Source organism: Macrosteles quadrilineatus, unplaced genomic scaffold, assembly GCF_028750875.1.
Source record: "Macrosteles quadrilineatus isolate MER2022 unplaced genomic scaffold, UCM_ALF_1.0 Scaffold_5__1_contigs__length_97177068, whole genome shotgun sequence".
Classification (NCBI taxonomy): Eukaryota; Metazoa; Arthropoda; class Insecta; order Hemiptera; family Cicadellidae; genus Macrosteles; species Macrosteles quadrilineatus.
Window position 1 is genome coordinate 49,886,124 of NW_026542598.1, and position 18,365 is coordinate 49,904,488.

Here is an 18,365-nt window from a genome sequence, read left to right on the forward strand (position 1 = left end):
TTTTTTAAATTTTGTTCAGTATAAAAGTTTTACTCACGTGTCAACTGTTATTCCGTGTTGTTTACAATGAGTGTTGCACAGAGCGAGACTGGAGCATGTCCGGAGGGTCGTACGGGACATGGGAGCTGGCCGTGATGATTGCCGGCCCCATTTGTATGCTGTGTCTGATTGTGATGCTGGGATTGAGCCTGTGGTCTCAACATCGGCAGCAGCGTGACACCTACCCATACCCGCCTGACGCTGACGGCCCGGACCAGCCGATACTGGGCGCCGTGTCTCTGCGGGACATGATAGAGATGACCACCAGCGGCTCTGGCTCAGGTAGGCTGGGTTTTGGGTGTAAAGATAGGGTGTGGTTTAAACAAAATTATTTATTTAAGGAATTTTTTTGTGATAGTAGCTTACTGGGAAAGACTTCACTCTGGCACAAACAGAAAACTACACTATACCCACAAATTTGTTACCATCACTGACCACATCTTCAACCAAGGTAGGTTTGGAATACAAGCTTATAGTCTTCAGGTTTGATGGTGGCTAGGAATTTATTAACAGCGTTGTCAATGTATAGGCTTAACAGTTAACTATACAATCTTTGTTTGAAGTTCACTGTTGGTGATGGTGAGTTAATGTTGTTCAAAGGTTTATTGCGGACACAATCAATAACCGCAACAACAAACAAACAACACAACAAACAAACAATAGCGTTGTGGTTGAAACGTTTTGTATTGTTTTTTACAATCGTGATGGAAAATGTCTGCAATAAACCTTTGAACAACATTAACTATACATATTAGTTTATGTTTTGTATCTGCACTTGTAATCGCTCCATTCATACTTGGCTTAAAATACCTACATTCGTATGGTCGCCATCAGTTATTGGTAGCCTATAATCCTTTTGTTTGGGACAAAACACAAAGCAATGTACCAGTTAACCGAGATAATCGGAATGGTTGGTGAATTTTGATGACCTCAAAACGTGTGTAAATTTTACATAAAATATTCATTGTTTGAATTGGTTGATACAATTTTAATGCACTTCCGGCTAGTCAACAATTTGGTCATCCAAACAGGGTTCGGTCCGAATTGGTTCAAATTTAGCGAGACTGTGTATTAGTATGTTTGCCTGCTTACTTGGTTGGATAATGAAATGGTTTGGGGTTTGTCTGATGTGGTGAACCATACAAATAACCCCCAATATCCCTGAATGGAGTATGTTTGAATTGAATAGCATTTGATTAATACTCTCAGGTCTACCATTGCTGGTGCAACGCAGCATTGCTCGTCAGATTCAACTGGTTGAGACCATTGGGAAGGGCAGGTTCGGGGAGGTTTGGAGAGGAAGATGGCGAGGAGAGAATGTTGCAGTGAAAATATTCTCTTCACGCGAGGAACGATCTTGGTTCCGTGAGGCTGAGATCTACCAGACAGTCATGCTGAGACATGACAACATACTCGGTTTTATTGCTGCTGACAATAAAGGTAAAATATACTATACTAGCTTAATTTTGTGTCTGTGTCATTTCACGCCATTGTCATTTTTAATGTTTTTTGTAAGGGAACTGCTCGACATGTACCTGAATGTTAAACTATTGTCAGGAAAACCTTTATTTCGTGAATATAAATTTTTGTGGTTACAATTAATTCCACACAAGAGTTTTAGAGTTCTTATTTCATCGTATCAGAATCTTTTTTTGTATAAAATAAACTTACTTTTTGAAATACTAGTAAATGTAGCCCAAATATAGCCCATTAAAAGTGATCAAATAACTAAAATGTGTATACATTTTTGTTTCATGTTAGAATGTTGTGTTAATAACCTAATTTATTATGCACCATTTTTAGTAAAAGGTTGACTTGTTGGATCATTTCAAATTCAAAAAGGATGCTTATTGTAAGTTAATCATTTGGAAAAATTCATTGTTTAAATGGCAAAAATTTCATTTTAGATAATGGGACATGGACTCAGCTGTGGCTGATAACGGATTACCACGAGAACGGTTCTTTGTTTGACTACCTGAACAGAAGCACCGTGGATGTGCCAGGCATGATACGTATGGCTCTGTCCATAGCCACTGGCCTGGCTCATCTACACATGGATATTGTGGGGACGCAGGGTGAGAAGAAATAAACTCTCTTCTTATGTGGTTTTTTAAATTATAATTTTTCTGCTCCATGTTTTAACATAAACAGTTATTTATGCTGGTTTAATTGTAAACGTTGATGTGAAAATAAATCATTGAATTGAATATGTTTGGTCAGTCATAAATTGATTTTTGACTGTTTTAATTGTTTCATTTTATTGCTTGAATCTGTTCTTTAAAGTGACAAGAAGTTCATTTCCCTGTTTGTTCAGTATAAAATTTAGGACAGTCTTTACAGTCAGTTTGGTAGATTCCTAATTTTCAAATTTGTTATAAATTATTGTTGTCGGACATTTTATACGTTGGATCAAAGTGGAAGATCGCTTAATCTGCAGGTTTGCTACAACCAGGTGATATTTTTCATATTAAAACATATGGTTTTGCAGGAAAACCAGCCATAGCACATCGAGATTTGAAGTCGAAGAATATTCTTGTCAAACTGAATGGCACTTGTGCTATTGGAGATCTTGGGTTGGCCGTTCGTCATGATGTGACGACCGATACTGTCGACATTCCTTTGAACAACAGAGTCGGAACCAAACGTTACATGGCTCCTGAGGTAAATAGCAAATAGTTCCCCGTTTATATCTGGTTGTTGCTGTTTCTCTCTTCTGTTGATTGGTATAGTATTTTAATAGTTTTTTTGCATAATGGTTGCATAATAATTACTATTTATAGATTGACTAGCAGAGTACCCGTCCTTCGTACGGGGTTGGCATATAAGTATAAAATGCTTATTGCAGTTATGGGTGAGGACATGGTTTAAGAGAGTTTGGTTCTTTTGTTCTACCACTGCCCTTGAACCATAGAAAAAAGTAAAGGTCTCATTGTGTACCACAGATTTTTGTGGCTAGTTGGTTCAAATTAGCTGTTGTCATAAATGCAAAAAAATAATAGTGCTGCACCCTGTAGGTAAACCTTAAATCCTGTTAAAGCTATTTAATATCATAGAGCTAACTTGTGCAGTTGAAACAGCTGGCAAAATTCTTTAATTCCTTTTGGATATATTTTTATCAAATTTGGCAAATTTATTTATTCTATACTAAGCTAATAGTATTTTCCTAAAATCACCCTTCGTATCCCTCCCTGTAGCTAGATACTCGTTAAACCTAATTTTATTGAATTAGATTTAGTTGAAAATAGGCTGCAGGTGTGCTGCGGCGGGGGTATTATGGAATTGCAATTGATGTAGAAAGAAGACTTTGTGGTAGTACATGATCTAAACATGATGTACATGATCTAAGTTAAGAAACTAAAAAAATCAATGCCGTCGGTCCCAATTAGTAGCGTCAGTCACTTAAAAATTTGACTGGCGCTACTGCAACCAGCACCGCTATTCGTATTCGCTAGCAGCTATACCCGTGCCTTGCAATGGGGTCAGTGGTATGCAAAAGAGTTAATGCTGGGTCTTTGAAAATGCCAAATGGTTTCACTCCCTACCATTTATTTTAGAAACAAAATTGATCTGTATTGGCCTACTTAACTTGATAATAGTAATAGGTCTAGTAGCCTACTTGTTTGTTAACTCATACTGTGAATACTTAATTAAGCTACCACAAAACCAATGATATATTTCAAGGTATAATAAAAGAACCTGTTTAATGGTTTGGACTGTAAACGAATAGCTATCACAATAGTTTCAAACCTCTGTCAATAGTGTAGTTTTCTAACATATTTTAGGGAAATGACAATCAGGCAAATGGAAATTCGCTAGTCTATAGGTTGGCTGCAGCAGGGATATTAAATTACTGTTTAAACAAAAATAAATCTAAAACATAATTCTCATACAACTCAGGATAAGGGCCTAGGTTGATACAGCAATTATTGTAGAATCTTAATTATTTCCTTTATCCATGAATTAGGCCTATTTCTTTTTCAATGAAATATTCACTGTAAAATATTACAAATATTATAACAGACTCAGTATAATAGCTGTCAATGATAATAGATTATAAAAATAAACAAATTATGTTACTGAAAGAATCCTATTACAATGAAATGACATTAACATATGGTTTAACAGCTCCATTTAAGTAATGTTAAATAATGTTTACATTCAGGATAGTGACATCATTATTTTAAATATGATCCTTACCCTCTCTGTTCAAATATTCATGCAGTATTTAAATGAATGTTTGAACCAGCTGTATGGAATTGTGAAATCAAAATTAATTTGACAGTACTGTTTGTTTACATTTTTAAACTTTGTAGGTTTGTTCTTTGTTGTCATGGATACCATCAATCAAAATTTACTTTGAAATCTCTCACCTCCGATTTTTGAAAGCCAACGGGGCATAGCCCTAGGACAATATTGATGCGGGAATAGTTCTATATGTATCCTCGGAACTGTAGCTTCATGTGTGTGCAATTTGAGCCCAATAGGTTCAGTAGTTTTTGAGATTAGCTCATACAAACACACACACACACACACACACACAGACACCACCTCTTCTTTATAATAGTATACAGATAATCTGTGTAATGGCTGACAACTGTGTGGTATAGTTTGTATTTTTCAATTAACAAGTTTAAGTCATTGTTTAGAAGTACAATATCTAGAGGTAATTTAAATAATTAGTAGGGGGAGCTGTAAGAGAATGGCAATAAGAGAATGGGATAGTAAGACAACAAGATTATAAAAAAATTAAGAGTAATAAAAAATATTTTAGTTTAGTATAATATAATACTATAATAGTAGTATATTATAGTAGTATACTAGTAGTATAATAGTTTGGTAGTTTGAAAGATATTAAATATAGATGTTTAGTCATCACCATATAAGGTAAAAAAGCTTACGTCTGATTTAGTAGTTTAAGTTTGGCAAGCCTCTCAAATCCCTACATAATTTTTACAAGTAAAGAGTTGTTTTGAAAATTAATTCACATGTTTTTCATCTGATTCAGTGATTACAAAGAATCAGCCATGTTAATTTGTTTAAAAATAATTATTAACAGTTCTCTTATTACCCCACCATTAGTGTTTATAATGGTAGGGTAAACAGAATAGGCAGATGAACTCATGTCATATGTTTTTATTTTATTTTAAATATTTGTTCTACTCAGCTGATTTTTTCTCATTAAAAGCACAGAAAACATACTACTATAACCCAGAATGCCAACCGCGTGGTAAAAAGCATTAAGTGTTTTGAGAGAGCTTTGCCTGTCAATCGTAGGCAGCGCCACCAGCGTTGCTATGCTGAGTGCATGGCAAAGTCAGCATTGTAGTTTAAATACCCTTTGAAGTGTGAGCTTTGAAGAGCAGACAAGAGACACACGTCACTACCACAAAAACTCAACTCTACTGTGAATGTTGAATGAACTGTGAGTGTTTAGTGTGAAGCCCCGCCCACCGTATGTAGCGGTCGCTGGATGACTTTCTTAACCTCCCTCTTAAATAAATCAATATTAATGTATCATTAGAATAACAATTTATTGTTGACACTATTTAATTGTACTATGTACTTAGATGAATAAAGAATATTGTCTATTGTCTAATCCTCATTTACATACCAGAGGACTTTTTTTTAAGTTTAGGTAAAAAATCTTAGTTGCTGTCACTGCAATTGTCAATTTCAGTTGTTGAGCACAGGGATACATTATCATCACCATCCTGATGTTAAATTTTGGAAACTTCAACTTCGGAATCACATGACGTTGCCTGGTTCACTGACCCGGTAGTACCGCGCTCAAGTTATTTTGTATTACTATGCGCGACCGGAAGATCAATTCTGAAATCGTTCATTGTTTTTGATAGGTTACTATATGAATGTGTACAAGCAGATTTTCGGTATTACATTTTTTTATCGTTAATTATATTTCAAATAAGTCTAGTACAAAATGATGTTTTACTTTATTTTTGGCTATATTTACAGCCAGAAGATCTTCACATACAATAATATTATTGAAATATCAATTCCTTAGTGTCTTGAAGATGACATTTTCAACTATTTGTAACGGGCCAAATGTGTAGGGGGGTAAATTAACGGTTAAACCACAAAACTTAAACCGCTAGATGTAAGCTGTTGGAGAAGCCTAGTCGCGACACTAAACTGACATCATACCTAACCTCAAATTCCAAGACCGCAATCGACGTTGGTGTCTGTTTGGTTGTTTGTTTGTTTGATGATGTTTGGACAGGCTACGGGAGAAAAAAGGTGGCTGACAGCCACCTTCTAAGTAGTTACACGGATATAGAGCTTTTTGAAGCTGTCATGCGCCTGCCAGTTTTTTTCTGTTTCTGTTACTCGTTGACCAATCAGCGAGTGATTTAACCTTTTCTCGATTTGTGACGTAGGTGAAGTGTTCACTGTGATTTGTCCCGGCTGAAATTCGAAGTGAACTCTTTTTGAAGTTCGTTTTCGTCGTTTCAAAAATACGTTTCGCAAACTCTGAAAGTATGGAAGTTGAAATCTAAAGTTTGGGGTGCATCGTGTGCGCGTAAAATCGTTTTAGGATATTATTGCTTTGTTTGGTAAGTTGTGTAATAAACTTAAACAACTTAGGTTTTCGAATACTTCTCCGTCAGTTTTGTTTCAGCAAAACTTTGCCGAAACTACAACATTTTAACCAACCAATTAGTAAAGCATTGTAGCTGGTGACTTACTGTTTCGATTACGCCTTGAAATTTATTTGAGGACTTTCTTTTAAGAAGGTAAATATTTTAAAGTTCCCTTAACGTCCCGAAGTTTGCCCCAGCAGACAGGTTTCTGCTTGATTAATATTGCAGAAGTTTGCTTAATTTGCCCACGTGAGTAGGTTGAAGTTTTAGTTTTTGTTTTTGTTTTTAGCTCAGGGAGCAGTTTTATTTTTTCGTTTTTATTTTTTTTGTAATTCAGACTGTGGGAATTAGGCTCAGCTAGGCCTATCTTAAGCTAACCTTTGTCTGTTTCGGGTTAACTCTTGTACCTTAACTCCGTAGGTAAGCGTGGTAACTACTTAGTTTACTAGTTGTCTAGTTAAGAAGCTAGTAGATTGTTAAGTAGTTATTGCCCACAGAGTCAAGTCAATATCATCGATTCCCCACAAACTCCCCTGACTAGAGTGGTGATTATAACCGTGGTGTCTGGTAACCCGCTACGTTCGTCGCGAGCTCCGATAACCGAGGCTATCAAATTTGAGGCTATCCTAATCACTATTGACTCCTGTGAAAATCCCTGCAACCCGACTCGTGCGATTCCTGGGACTTCGTTTATCCTACAGGTGGCGTAATTCCCCATGTTCGTCTTCAGGAAAATTACGTCACATATTACATATTAGAAATTAAAAAATTTCTGTAAAAATATGAGTTTTTCATTTTTTGTTCAAACTCTAGGCCACATGCGCAGCCGGAAGACAACGACCGATATATTTATTTTTTTTTACCCTGTTTCAGTCTTAATATTTAGCAACTTTTAAAATATAATACAACTCAAAAAAAATTATTGATTTTTTCAGCCCACTATTATTAATAAGGTGGTATCGATAATCAACACATCCTTATCTAAAACTCATTTTAGAGGCCTAAATTAGTTTAATATATGCATCGGGACGTAATCGATGCATCGTGACGTAATTGATGTATCGGGATATTGATGCATGCTGAATCGAATTGCAATTTGAGGCATCGAATCAAATGGAATTAAAATTTGTATGCATTTTCGAAGCATTGCACACCACTAATAATATTTCTATAAACTATCAAGAGATGCAGTGTTGGTGGAGTGGATATGCAACAAAGAAACATTAAAACACTATTATAATGTGAGCAAAAATTACACCTGAGTTGAACTTCAAGTAACAAAGTGTCCGTTTTTGTTTCAATATAAACTATTGAAAAAAAAGTAAGTTAAGCTGCTATATTTTTTTGTTAGTCTACTTTGTTTCTTCTTAATATGAAATAAACTGATATTTGGATGCTCTGGCTTACTTCCCATTCAAGAAATCCTCATTTTTTGTGTGATTTTGCGTGTAAGTTTGACATTTTTAAGCTACACACACACAATGGCGGCACGACACAAATGGGTGGCCGGTACGGCAATTTAAAAAAGTAAATAACATTGAATGTAATATGAGGGCGCCCACTACAGTGGGACGGCTGGCAACGGACGTAGGGCAGCTTCCGCTGTTTGTTAAAAAGTCTGAGAGACAGAACTCCGAGGTGCCGTACCGACCGGACGCTGCGCAACAACCGGGTGGGTGGCATGGGACTTCCGCCGTCCTCCACTAGTCTCACAGTTTCAGTCGAAGTTAGACTTACAGTTTTAGCTCGCAAACTGTCCTAAACTGCTGATGTGCAGTTGTCCTGTCCGTCCGTGCCGTGCCGCTCTAGTGGGCGCGTAGCTTTATATCCCTTTTTTACTAACTTGTTTAAAAAATTGTATTTTTTTAATATTTTCCCCTTTTAACCTTGTCTAAATTTTTTTGAGGTTTCTCTTGATACCCCACAAACTTCAGAATACTTTCAAATAAGAAAATTACAGCTTATTATCCATTTTGGAGTAATAGAAGTAATAGAAGTCAGGAGGTAAAAAGAGATTTTTTTTTCGCACAAATTTCAAAAATCATAGAGCACCTCAATTAATTATCAGATTCACCTTTTGGACCACTAATTGCCTGATTTTTTTTATTCTTTTACTCCTATTAAATTTAGAGATACACATTAGTGGTTCTCATACTACCCATTTTGTCTCTTACTACCCGGCTTCCCCTATTGTATTCCTTTTGATTGGTATTATGGGCTATAAAAGCAGAATTGACAAAAGTTAAAGTTTCGGTATAACTGGTAAAGTTTTGGTAAAATGTTAAAACCCTAACAGGTTCTACCAGATCATGAAGAATGAAATATCTGACAAATAAGATGTCTTTCAAGTTGTGTTATTTCAATTTTAAACTTAACGTCATAATTTGTTTCAGGTTCTAGAAGATTCATTGAACATGAGCCACTTTGATTCGTTCAAAAGGGCGGACGTGTACGCTCTAGGCCTCATCTTGTGGGAGGTAGCAAGGAGGTGTAATGTGGGAGGAATCTACGATGAGTACCAGTTGCCATTTTTTGACGCTGTTCCATCCGATCCCACGATTGACGAGATGCGTAGAGTCGTCTGTGTGGATCGTCAGCGGCCGTCCATCCCAAACCGCTGGCAAGCATGTCCGGTGAGTAACAAGTAGCCTAATGTAACTGAAAGAGGTTATCTTGGAACGAGGTTAGGATTGGTCAGGTACTTGCTCCTGCATCCAACAATGTAAAGGGACCTATACAATGTTCAATTAAAACTTCCATTAATTTATGTACAATTTTCACATGTATTGTGAAAATGTTAATGATAAAATTACAAAACTACATAGTAAATAAAGTAAACCTTTGATAGTTCGATACTTGGTGTAGTTCAACACGGGCTGAGGTACTAGCTTCTCAGGGCGCTGGTCAGGAACTGATGAAAACCTCTTCTGCGAAGAAGTGGGGGATTGTGGGAGAGCCCCTAACCTCGATTTAGTTTAATTATAAAACTATTTTTTTAATTATAAAATAAACTTTATAATTATAAAATTATTTTTATAATTTTTTATTATAAAATGAAACTGTCATAACCTCGCCCAACAAACCACATTTGCTGATGATATTATAAAGATAGGCTACAAGATAAAAATCAAATGAAGGTTTACTAATACAGGGTGTCTAGTAGTCGGGAAAGTCGGGAATAAGTATTGAATTTCAAAATGGTCTTGAAAAGTCGGGATTTAGTCTTAAATTTGATTTCAAAGTCGGGAATTTTACGATTTTGCCGCGATCGTCGTCTTCCGTTTACGTAACCGCGAAAGCCAATGATGATTGTCCTCACGGCCTCGGGAAATGTTCACGATTTTGCCACGATAGTGGACGACGACGATGACGTTTCCGAAACCACGGGAGACGACGATGACGTTTCCAAAACCATGGGAGACGACGATGACCTTTCCGTGACCGCGGGAGACGACAACGATATCTGCTCGGCCGCGGGAAAAGTTCATGATTTCGTCGCGATCGCGGACGACGACGATGACGTTTCCGTGACCGCGGGAGATGACGATGAAGTTTCCGTGACCGCAGGAGACGACAATGATGTCTACACAGCCGCGGGAAATGTTCATGATTTTGCCGTGATCGCGGACGTCGACGATAACGTTTCCGTGACCACGGGGGATGACGGTGATGTCTAAACAGCCGCGGGAAATGTTCATGATTTTGCCGCGATCCCGGACGACGACGATGACGTTTCCGTGACCGCGGGAGATGACGATGATATCTACACGGCCGCGGGAAATGTTCATGATTTTGCCGTGATCGCGGACGACGACGATAACGTTTCCGTGACCGCGGGAGATGACGATGACGTTTCCGTGACCGCGAAAGATGACGATGGCGTTTCCGTGACCGCGGGAGATGACGATGACGTTTCCGTGACCGTGGGAGATGACGATGACGTTTCCGTGACCGTGGGAGATGACTATGAAGTTTCCGTAACCGCGGGAGACGACGATGACGTTTCCGTGACCGCGGAAGATGACGATGACGTTTCCGTGACCGCGGGAGATGACGATGACGTTTCCGTGACTGCGGGAGATGACGATGACGTTTCCGTGACTGTGGGAGATGACTATGAAGTTTCTGTAACGATTCATGTAATCCGAAATGTTCATGATTTTGCCGTGGTTGCGGACGACGACGATCACGTTTCTGTAACCTCTGCAGTCAATGATGATGTCTAAACGCACGGTACGCGGAAGATTTCATGATAAAAAAAACAAATTTGCTAGTTAGAATTTTTTATTGCTGCATTATTTCTTTACTTGAAAACACCACATTATCATAACACTACTTTATGACAAAGACAAAGAGTTGGTGTAGTATTATTTAGAAAATTTGGTAAAGCTTTAAAAATTGGTATCGGTATCAAGAATCAAGAATCGATACATTTTGGTATCAACACCCACTAATTGTGGAAAAAACTAGTCTTGAAAAATCTGGAATTAGTCTTGAAAAGTGTGGAATTAGTCTTGAATTTTATAATGGAAATAAACTAGACACCCTGTAAGTAAAAAAATAGTTCTATTCATAAAATAAAATTATAAATGCTTCAAATTCTAACAAAAAATGTACAGTTAAGAAGTAATTGCAGTCTAAGCAAAATCTTTGACAAAAAGTTAATGTCACCGGTGGGATTCGATCTGGATACCTCATGGATATCAGTCGAGTACGCTAACCCACAAACACCGATGGCTTCACTTTGCATCGTTACGGTAGTGGTGTTCCCTCAAGAGAAGAGAGTGACATCATGCCCCCTACTCCTTATATAGGTTCTCATATAGCAATAGGTTCTCATCGGTTCCTGACCAGCCCTCTGAGATGCTTCTGGCTGAGGCTACCCGTTTAAAGCGATCGATATTTTGTTTTGACACGTACGCCGGTCAATGACCGGGACCAGTTCTTTTCAGTTCTATTGTTTATGCGGGACTCCCCCTCCCTTCCTCTCCACCACCCACGTTGTGAAATCAGTTTGCTTGAGTTGCAGCCGGTGATTGGGCACTCAATTATTTTGTGAACGTTTTTAGTTTAAATTCTTTGAAAAGACGTAGTTTTTAGTTTAATTGCACTGTTAAAAAACAGAAAAGGTGTTTTGTTTCGATGGACATGAAATTAGACGCACTAAAACAAATTGATATGGGAGAAAGTGTGAACAAAGTAACAAGTGAATTAAATGTTGGTCGGCCGATATTTGTAATTTATTGTTGACTTGAGACTTTTAATTGATGAACAGTGAAATTGTCAAGCTTTTTAGTATTTAATACATTTGGGTGATTTCTATATAAAACTTGTGTTTTTACTTTCCTGTATATTAAACTCCATTTACTGCCTATAGTTCGAAATTTCGATAGTTCGACCCCCTCCACAAAGTGTGGAACTATTGAGGTTCTAATGTAGTTCAAACCAAAAAGTGAGCTAGGCCCTAATAAAAACGCGTTAAAAAGAAATAAACAGAATACAATCATAATATAGTGGCCACTGGAGATTGAAAAAATGCTAAAACTGTGAAATCCTCAAGTTATGTAAAAAAGAAAATGTAACGAATACTTGGGTCAAATTGTATATTTCAAGAGAAAAATTTAAGGAAAAGTCAAATTAATTAACTTATCAACTCTTGTCAGGAATTGTCAGAATTTGTTTTGGCAATCAATAGTATGTAAGCAATGTTGTAATTTAGATTCTCTCAGTTTCTGTTTGGGCCTGATGATGACCTGTTTGACTAGCCACAATCAGTCGCCATCGTAGCATCATTTACCATCTCGAAAATGTTTACAGTACAAGTTTGGATATATTGAAATGGGTTTGGAAGATGTATTTTATTTTATTACATTCATAATAAGAATATCAACACGTTAAGTGCTAATAAAGTAGTTATTTACTTTATTTTAACAGTGACCATCAATAATTCATCATTTATGCTTACAAGAATGCGAAGGTGTTAGATTACATTCAAACGTACTTCTGTTACATTCATACAATAATATTGCCTGTTATTTTAGCTGAATAGTGATTTATTAGTATAAACATATTGTACTTAACTCTGGCTGAATAGTGTGTGGTGACTGGTGATTGCAGGCGTTGGTGGTGATGTCCAAAGTGATGAAGGAGTGTTGGTACCACAACGCGGCCGCACGACTCACGGCACTCAGGATAAAGAAAACTCTGGCGAACCTCGGTGCCTCTGAGGACCTCAAGATGTAAATACCGCAGCTGTACAGTCAACAGACTAGTTTTGTTTAGAGCCACTTCTTAGTTACAGACGATATTTACTTTGGTGCAACGAAACAAGCAATAGACACGGTTAGATTTTCTTAATTTATACATGTGATTATTTTTAAACTTTTATAATATAGTAGTTTCTAGTATTAACAGTAAGTTATGATACATCACATTATTGACTGTTGAGATCGATTTTGAAATATTCTGACGTGTTTCCTAGTATTCTAAGGGTTAACTTGCAGAAGTCTAAACTGGTAATTCTGGTTATTTGTTTTCTTTGTTTTTCTTAAAATTGTGGTAAGTTTTATCTGATGTATTTTCTCTATGTAATGTTGATTTAAATGTCGTCGATATTAATGAAAAAATTAGACGGTAAACTATGTTTGGAAAGTGTTTTGAAATCTGTTCAATTCTTATGGATATGTTAAACTATTCAGATATTAATAATTTTCAATGTATTTATTTGTTACATTTCAATACGTTCAGATAGCTTTAATTTTATGTTACTAGCTATTAATATTTGTTTTAAAATTGATATAAATTGTCTTTTTAAGAGTTTGATTCGTAAACTTAAAAAGTTTCTGTACATGGGAAAACTTTTCTTTTGAGCTTTTCTGTCTAAAGAGTTTATGTTGAATACTTTCATGGTTTACAAGAAAATTTTATTTTGACAGTAGAAAAACTTAGAAATGTTTGTGTTGAGTGTTTATGTAAAATGACAAAGTGTGATTAATTGTAAGCCTTAAGTTTGGGCTTTGTTATGAAAGAAGTGAAAATCCCCTCTAAATTTGTTGTGGAATATTAACTTATATGAAACGTTATGCAGCTTAGGTATGTTTTATGTTAAACTAGCTGTTGCGGCCTCTTGTTACTGTGGCTTTAATCTAAAAAAGTTTAAGTTTTGTGGAAAAAGTTAGTGTAGGTGCATAAAATTATGATTATCATAATACATAAACTAAGATTAAATTTGATTTTTCACTCGCATTGATGTGGCGCATTTGGGTTGACTTTTACAAAACAAATATTGACTTAATGCAATTTTTTGACAAGCGTTTACAAATCCATTTACAGCTTGGTAAAAGTATAAATACATTTTCTATCTTTAGGATATTTTCCTGATATTATTTGTCTGATAATACTTGTGTTGTTGCTTGGAAAAAAGGTTAAATTCCAAAGCTGAAATGTCTAATACGAGTAAAGATAACAGAACAGATTGTGGCATTTAGTGTTAAAAACTGTTTCACACTCAGCTACTAAAAACCATACTATACTGTTATATTTAAAATTCAATTCATTCCAGTAAGGTGCGAAATGTGTTAAAACAAAAAGTAACGGTAAGTTTCGTGATAATTTATCAATCAAAGTCTGGTTCAGTGAGGTTGACTGATTCTGGTATTAACGATAGAGAAAATCAATTTAGTTTTAGGTTTTGATTAAAAATAAAGTAAATATTGGGGATATTTAATTTTTACAGTCTATCGTTTACATCATTGCACTCTGTTGATGGCTCAATTAACTAAGTTCATTTTCATTCTAAAACAGGCAACCACTTTAACATGGTAAGGGAATGTATAGTTCTATTCATTGTCATAGATTAAAAAAAAATGTGGTTTGAGATGCTAAATCAAAATAAAGATTAGAGATTGTTGGATTTATCCACCACTAGCCAAGAACTTTGCTGGTAATAATATAACAGTTAAAGAAAAGTAAAATTGTTATCATACTTTAAGTTGGAATCGTTCTATATTGACTAGAATGTGGTATGCCTATATACATAGAGGGATTACATAGTTTAGTTTAGAAAAACTTTAAAAGAGGGGATTATTGATAAAGTGAGACGAGATTAAATTTCTACTTTTGGAGTGAAGTAAGCAAAGATTGTGCCTTAGACGTTAACTGTTTGCCAATGGAAATGTATTCACAAAATTCATACTATAGCCTTTTCATAATGATTGCTGTGAATGTTTTGTAAAAATCCAGATTCGTGATAAGCTTGTTTTCTTTCTGTTGTTAGCACCTTATGAAGGCTTTACCAGATCATATTAAGTCAGTAAGAAGGAGTAATAAGGTAGAAAACTTGGTGGACTCTAAAAATACTCATTAATGTTAGCCCTAAGAAAATTTGTTCAGGAACAATTTTTTTTGTTTTATCGCCAGTACCTTGTTATACAGAAGACCCTGTAAGTTTTAAATTTGTAATTTAATTTTATTTTACAATTTAACTGTTATTTAATCACCTTGTCTTAAGATTAACAATAACAAAAAGAACTTTTGAGTTGAACTTAGGTTTATTTAAGTAAGATTTTTCCTCTCTGGTGTTGTATTTTGTACTTAAGGTGATTATTTTAGTAATAATATTACTATATTTTTAAATCTTATATTTTACTATTATAAACTCTTAGATATATATCTATTTTATGTAGGAGGTCTAGAAAAAGGTTAAGAGATCCTCAGCGCAGCAGAAAATGAGCTTTCGATGTATGCAGCTGGCTGTTGTATGAGTAGTTATGTACAAATAAATGATTTGTCTTTTATGCATATATATGTAGTGTAGTCAGATATTTTGGTTTAATCAGTTGAATTCGGCCTGTACCAATATACTTTTGCTCAATGATTGAGTACCAAGGTTAAAGATGTACATACTAGTTTGCTTGTAATACAAGTTTGGAATCTTTTGTAAATAAGATGCACATATTCCCATCCTTTTTTATGTAGCCATCAAACATTTGCATAAAGTTTGTGACATTTTCCAGTTATTTCTTAGGGAATCTACTAACAGTAAGGTAATACACAAATAGAATATCTTTCAGATCTTATTTTTACAAAACTTGTACAAGTTGTTGAGTCAGTGGCGATGGGCTGTGAAACCAATGCAGCAATGTCATTGGTCCGTGTCCCGGTGTAGCCTACTGTACCAGCTTGTTTCGTCACTGCTTTTCTTGCTTGAAATGCAGGCAGATGCCCATTTGGGCTGAAAAATTTCAAGGCTAAAAAAGTTGCAAAATAAAAATTATGATAGAAAGCAGAAAACTTCCTTTACAATGGTAATTATTCCCTCTGTAGAAATACAACTAAGCCATCCTTCACATGAATGCTTATCATAAACTACTTTACATTGTAACTAAATCCACATATTGGTGTCAGAATTTAGGAATATTGAATCTCAAGTTTTCCTGATTTGAGGCAGGAAAATGTCATAAGCTTTGCAATGTTGTGCTGTAACAATTCCAGTAGTGACCTGTTACCTCAGATTTGACCTCATGGTGTCCACTTTGGCCCTTTTTGACCTCTTTTATACAAGACAGTACTGCCAAGTTTCAGGAAAAACATAGTTTGGTATTTAGTTTTATTTGGTTTGTGTTAATATTCATGTATCTATATTAATTTAATAAGCAATTCTTACTCGTTAATCTGATTTGTTCCTATTATTGTTTGGTGTTGTTTTGTTGATTTGTGTTTATTAAAAATTTAATAGTTGTGCTTGTTGATAATCGCTTTAAAATTGGAGTATACGTCTTTAAATTTTGATTGTAATTTTACTCTAAGCCATGAGGTAATAATTTGACACTTGCAAAACAAAGGGGTGCAAGTATATAAACATGCTATGTACTTTCGCCCATTCGTCTTGCAAGAGACGAATCATTCTTAACTGGCATTCAATAACTAAACCAATCAGTTTTTATTGAGAGCATAATTTTTTTTATTGCTAAATTAAAATTATTGAATTTGAAATTGCTCGATGAAAATTTTAAAGTAGGCCTAGTATTAATATTCTCTCTTCTATAACGATAAAAATTGAATGAAAGTTAAGTGGTCATTATTACATATTAACGTTGGAAAAACTTAACAAAACTTAAAAAAAAAACAATAATTTTTTGGTATCAGACTTATTTGATTGGGGAACAGTTACCCTGGCACTAGAAAAACCAAAACTTTACACTATACACAATATAATATTATACTGTCAATTTTAAACCAGGAACTCATACTTTCATGGGTTGGAAATGCTGCCAGTGACACTGACATAATCTAATCTGTATGTCGGCTACATGGTAATTTTGTTGTTATTCTAGTACCAGGGTGGACTCGTATTCCATTCTGATAAGCATGTTATCTAACCAATAATCCTTAAAACCTAGTCCATTGTGTCTCGTCTGCAATGAGACATAATTGCAGAAAAGCATGACCTCATTTATTTTATTTGAAAAGTAACATAATGATTTCCTTAATATTGCCAGTAATATGTATTTTACATTTATTTATCAAGACCTAATCCCTCCACCAAAAACAGTTTTTTTTTTTTTCAACAAGCACAAAATGTTAGTTTAGTTGCTGATGAAACTAAAACATATTTCTCGCTGGTAGATTGCCATCTGATTCATTTGTATAGTTGTAAAACAATTAATATTTTTATGGAAGTTGTTAATTAAGATATTAATTTTGTGTTGTTATGTAATCTAGTTGTAATTATTTTATAAATATATTTCCATATAAGAATTATTAGTTTTTTTGTGTATAGTTCTTAACCTTCCTTGATGAGAGTATATTTTACATTTGAATTATTTATTTCTGTCTGAGTCTCGATTTCCCAAACAACCATCCACAGAAAGGTCAAATAAATAATAATACAGAAGCAAAACATAAAATTCAGTTCAGGAAATTCAGTTCCCATATTATAGGAAAATCATAATACGACTAGTTTGCTATATTATTGAAACAAACAGATTCAGAAAAATATCTATATCTTCAAGAAGAAATCCTTATATTACTGTAGATAAATAATTCGGAGCTCACTAACTGAACTTTTTCATGACGTCATTGTTCTATCTTTCATGAAATTGGTAACGGTGATTATCAAATTATTATGGAAGATTTTTTTTTTATATTTGGTTATGTTATGAACTACAAAAATAAAAATGTTGAGTTGTACATTAGTCCTGATTATCGTAGCAGCAAGAACGGTTAACACTAAACTATTTTCAACACGTTAAAAATCGTATGACTAATAAATATTGTTCCTCTGTTGCCAAATCTTCCCACACTTCCATTTAAATAACTAACTTCTGTTTTAAAGCCATTATCACAAATTATAAAAAAAATTGTAAAAATAAAAATATTACTTTTTTGTTTTGTTTCACATCCCAGGACATTAGGCTCTAGCCTGGAGTCATTTTACACATTATTTCAAGGCCTAGATGATTGCAGATTTTTTACTTAGGTCAAATTCATTGGTGATTTGCAAGATTTGAACCCACGGCCAAGAGCGGTCCCAAAACCTTAATTTACAAATAATTTAAACTATTATCTATTAAATTGGAACTTCAATAATTTGTATTGCAAATTGTTAACCAAATTCATTGCAATCTTAGGCTAAACTTGTGGCGAATGGTAGGAATGAATACAAACTCCTAACATAAAACTCTGGATCGTTTTAGTCTGACTTTTTTTTTGTACATTGTGAAAAGT

At 35.0% G+C, this 18,365-nt stretch overlaps 1 protein-coding gene across 2 annotated transcripts in view; it reads left to right on the forward strand.

Annotated features, from left to right (window-relative positions):
* LOC128996046 (TGF-beta receptor type-1-like) overlaps positions 1 to 17,396 on the forward strand; it is a 31,331-nt gene extending 13,935 nt beyond the window's left edge. For both annotated transcript variants that reach the window (XM_054421180.1, XM_054421179.1), the window contains exons 4-9: positions 82 to 321; positions 1,249 to 1,479; positions 1,947 to 2,114; positions 2,528 to 2,700; positions 9,032 to 9,271; positions 12,756 to 17,396. In XM_054421180.1, the coding sequence (XP_054277155.1) occupies positions 82 to 321; positions 1,249 to 1,479; positions 1,947 to 2,114; positions 2,528 to 2,700; positions 9,032 to 9,271; positions 12,756 to 12,881 (1,178 nt within the window). In that variant the 3' untranslated portion in view covers positions 12,882 to 17,396. The remainder of the gene's footprint in view (positions 1 to 81; positions 322 to 1,248; positions 1,480 to 1,946; positions 2,115 to 2,527; positions 2,701 to 9,031; positions 9,272 to 12,755) is intronic.
* The last annotated feature ends 969 nt before the right edge of the window (positions 17,397 to 18,365 follow it).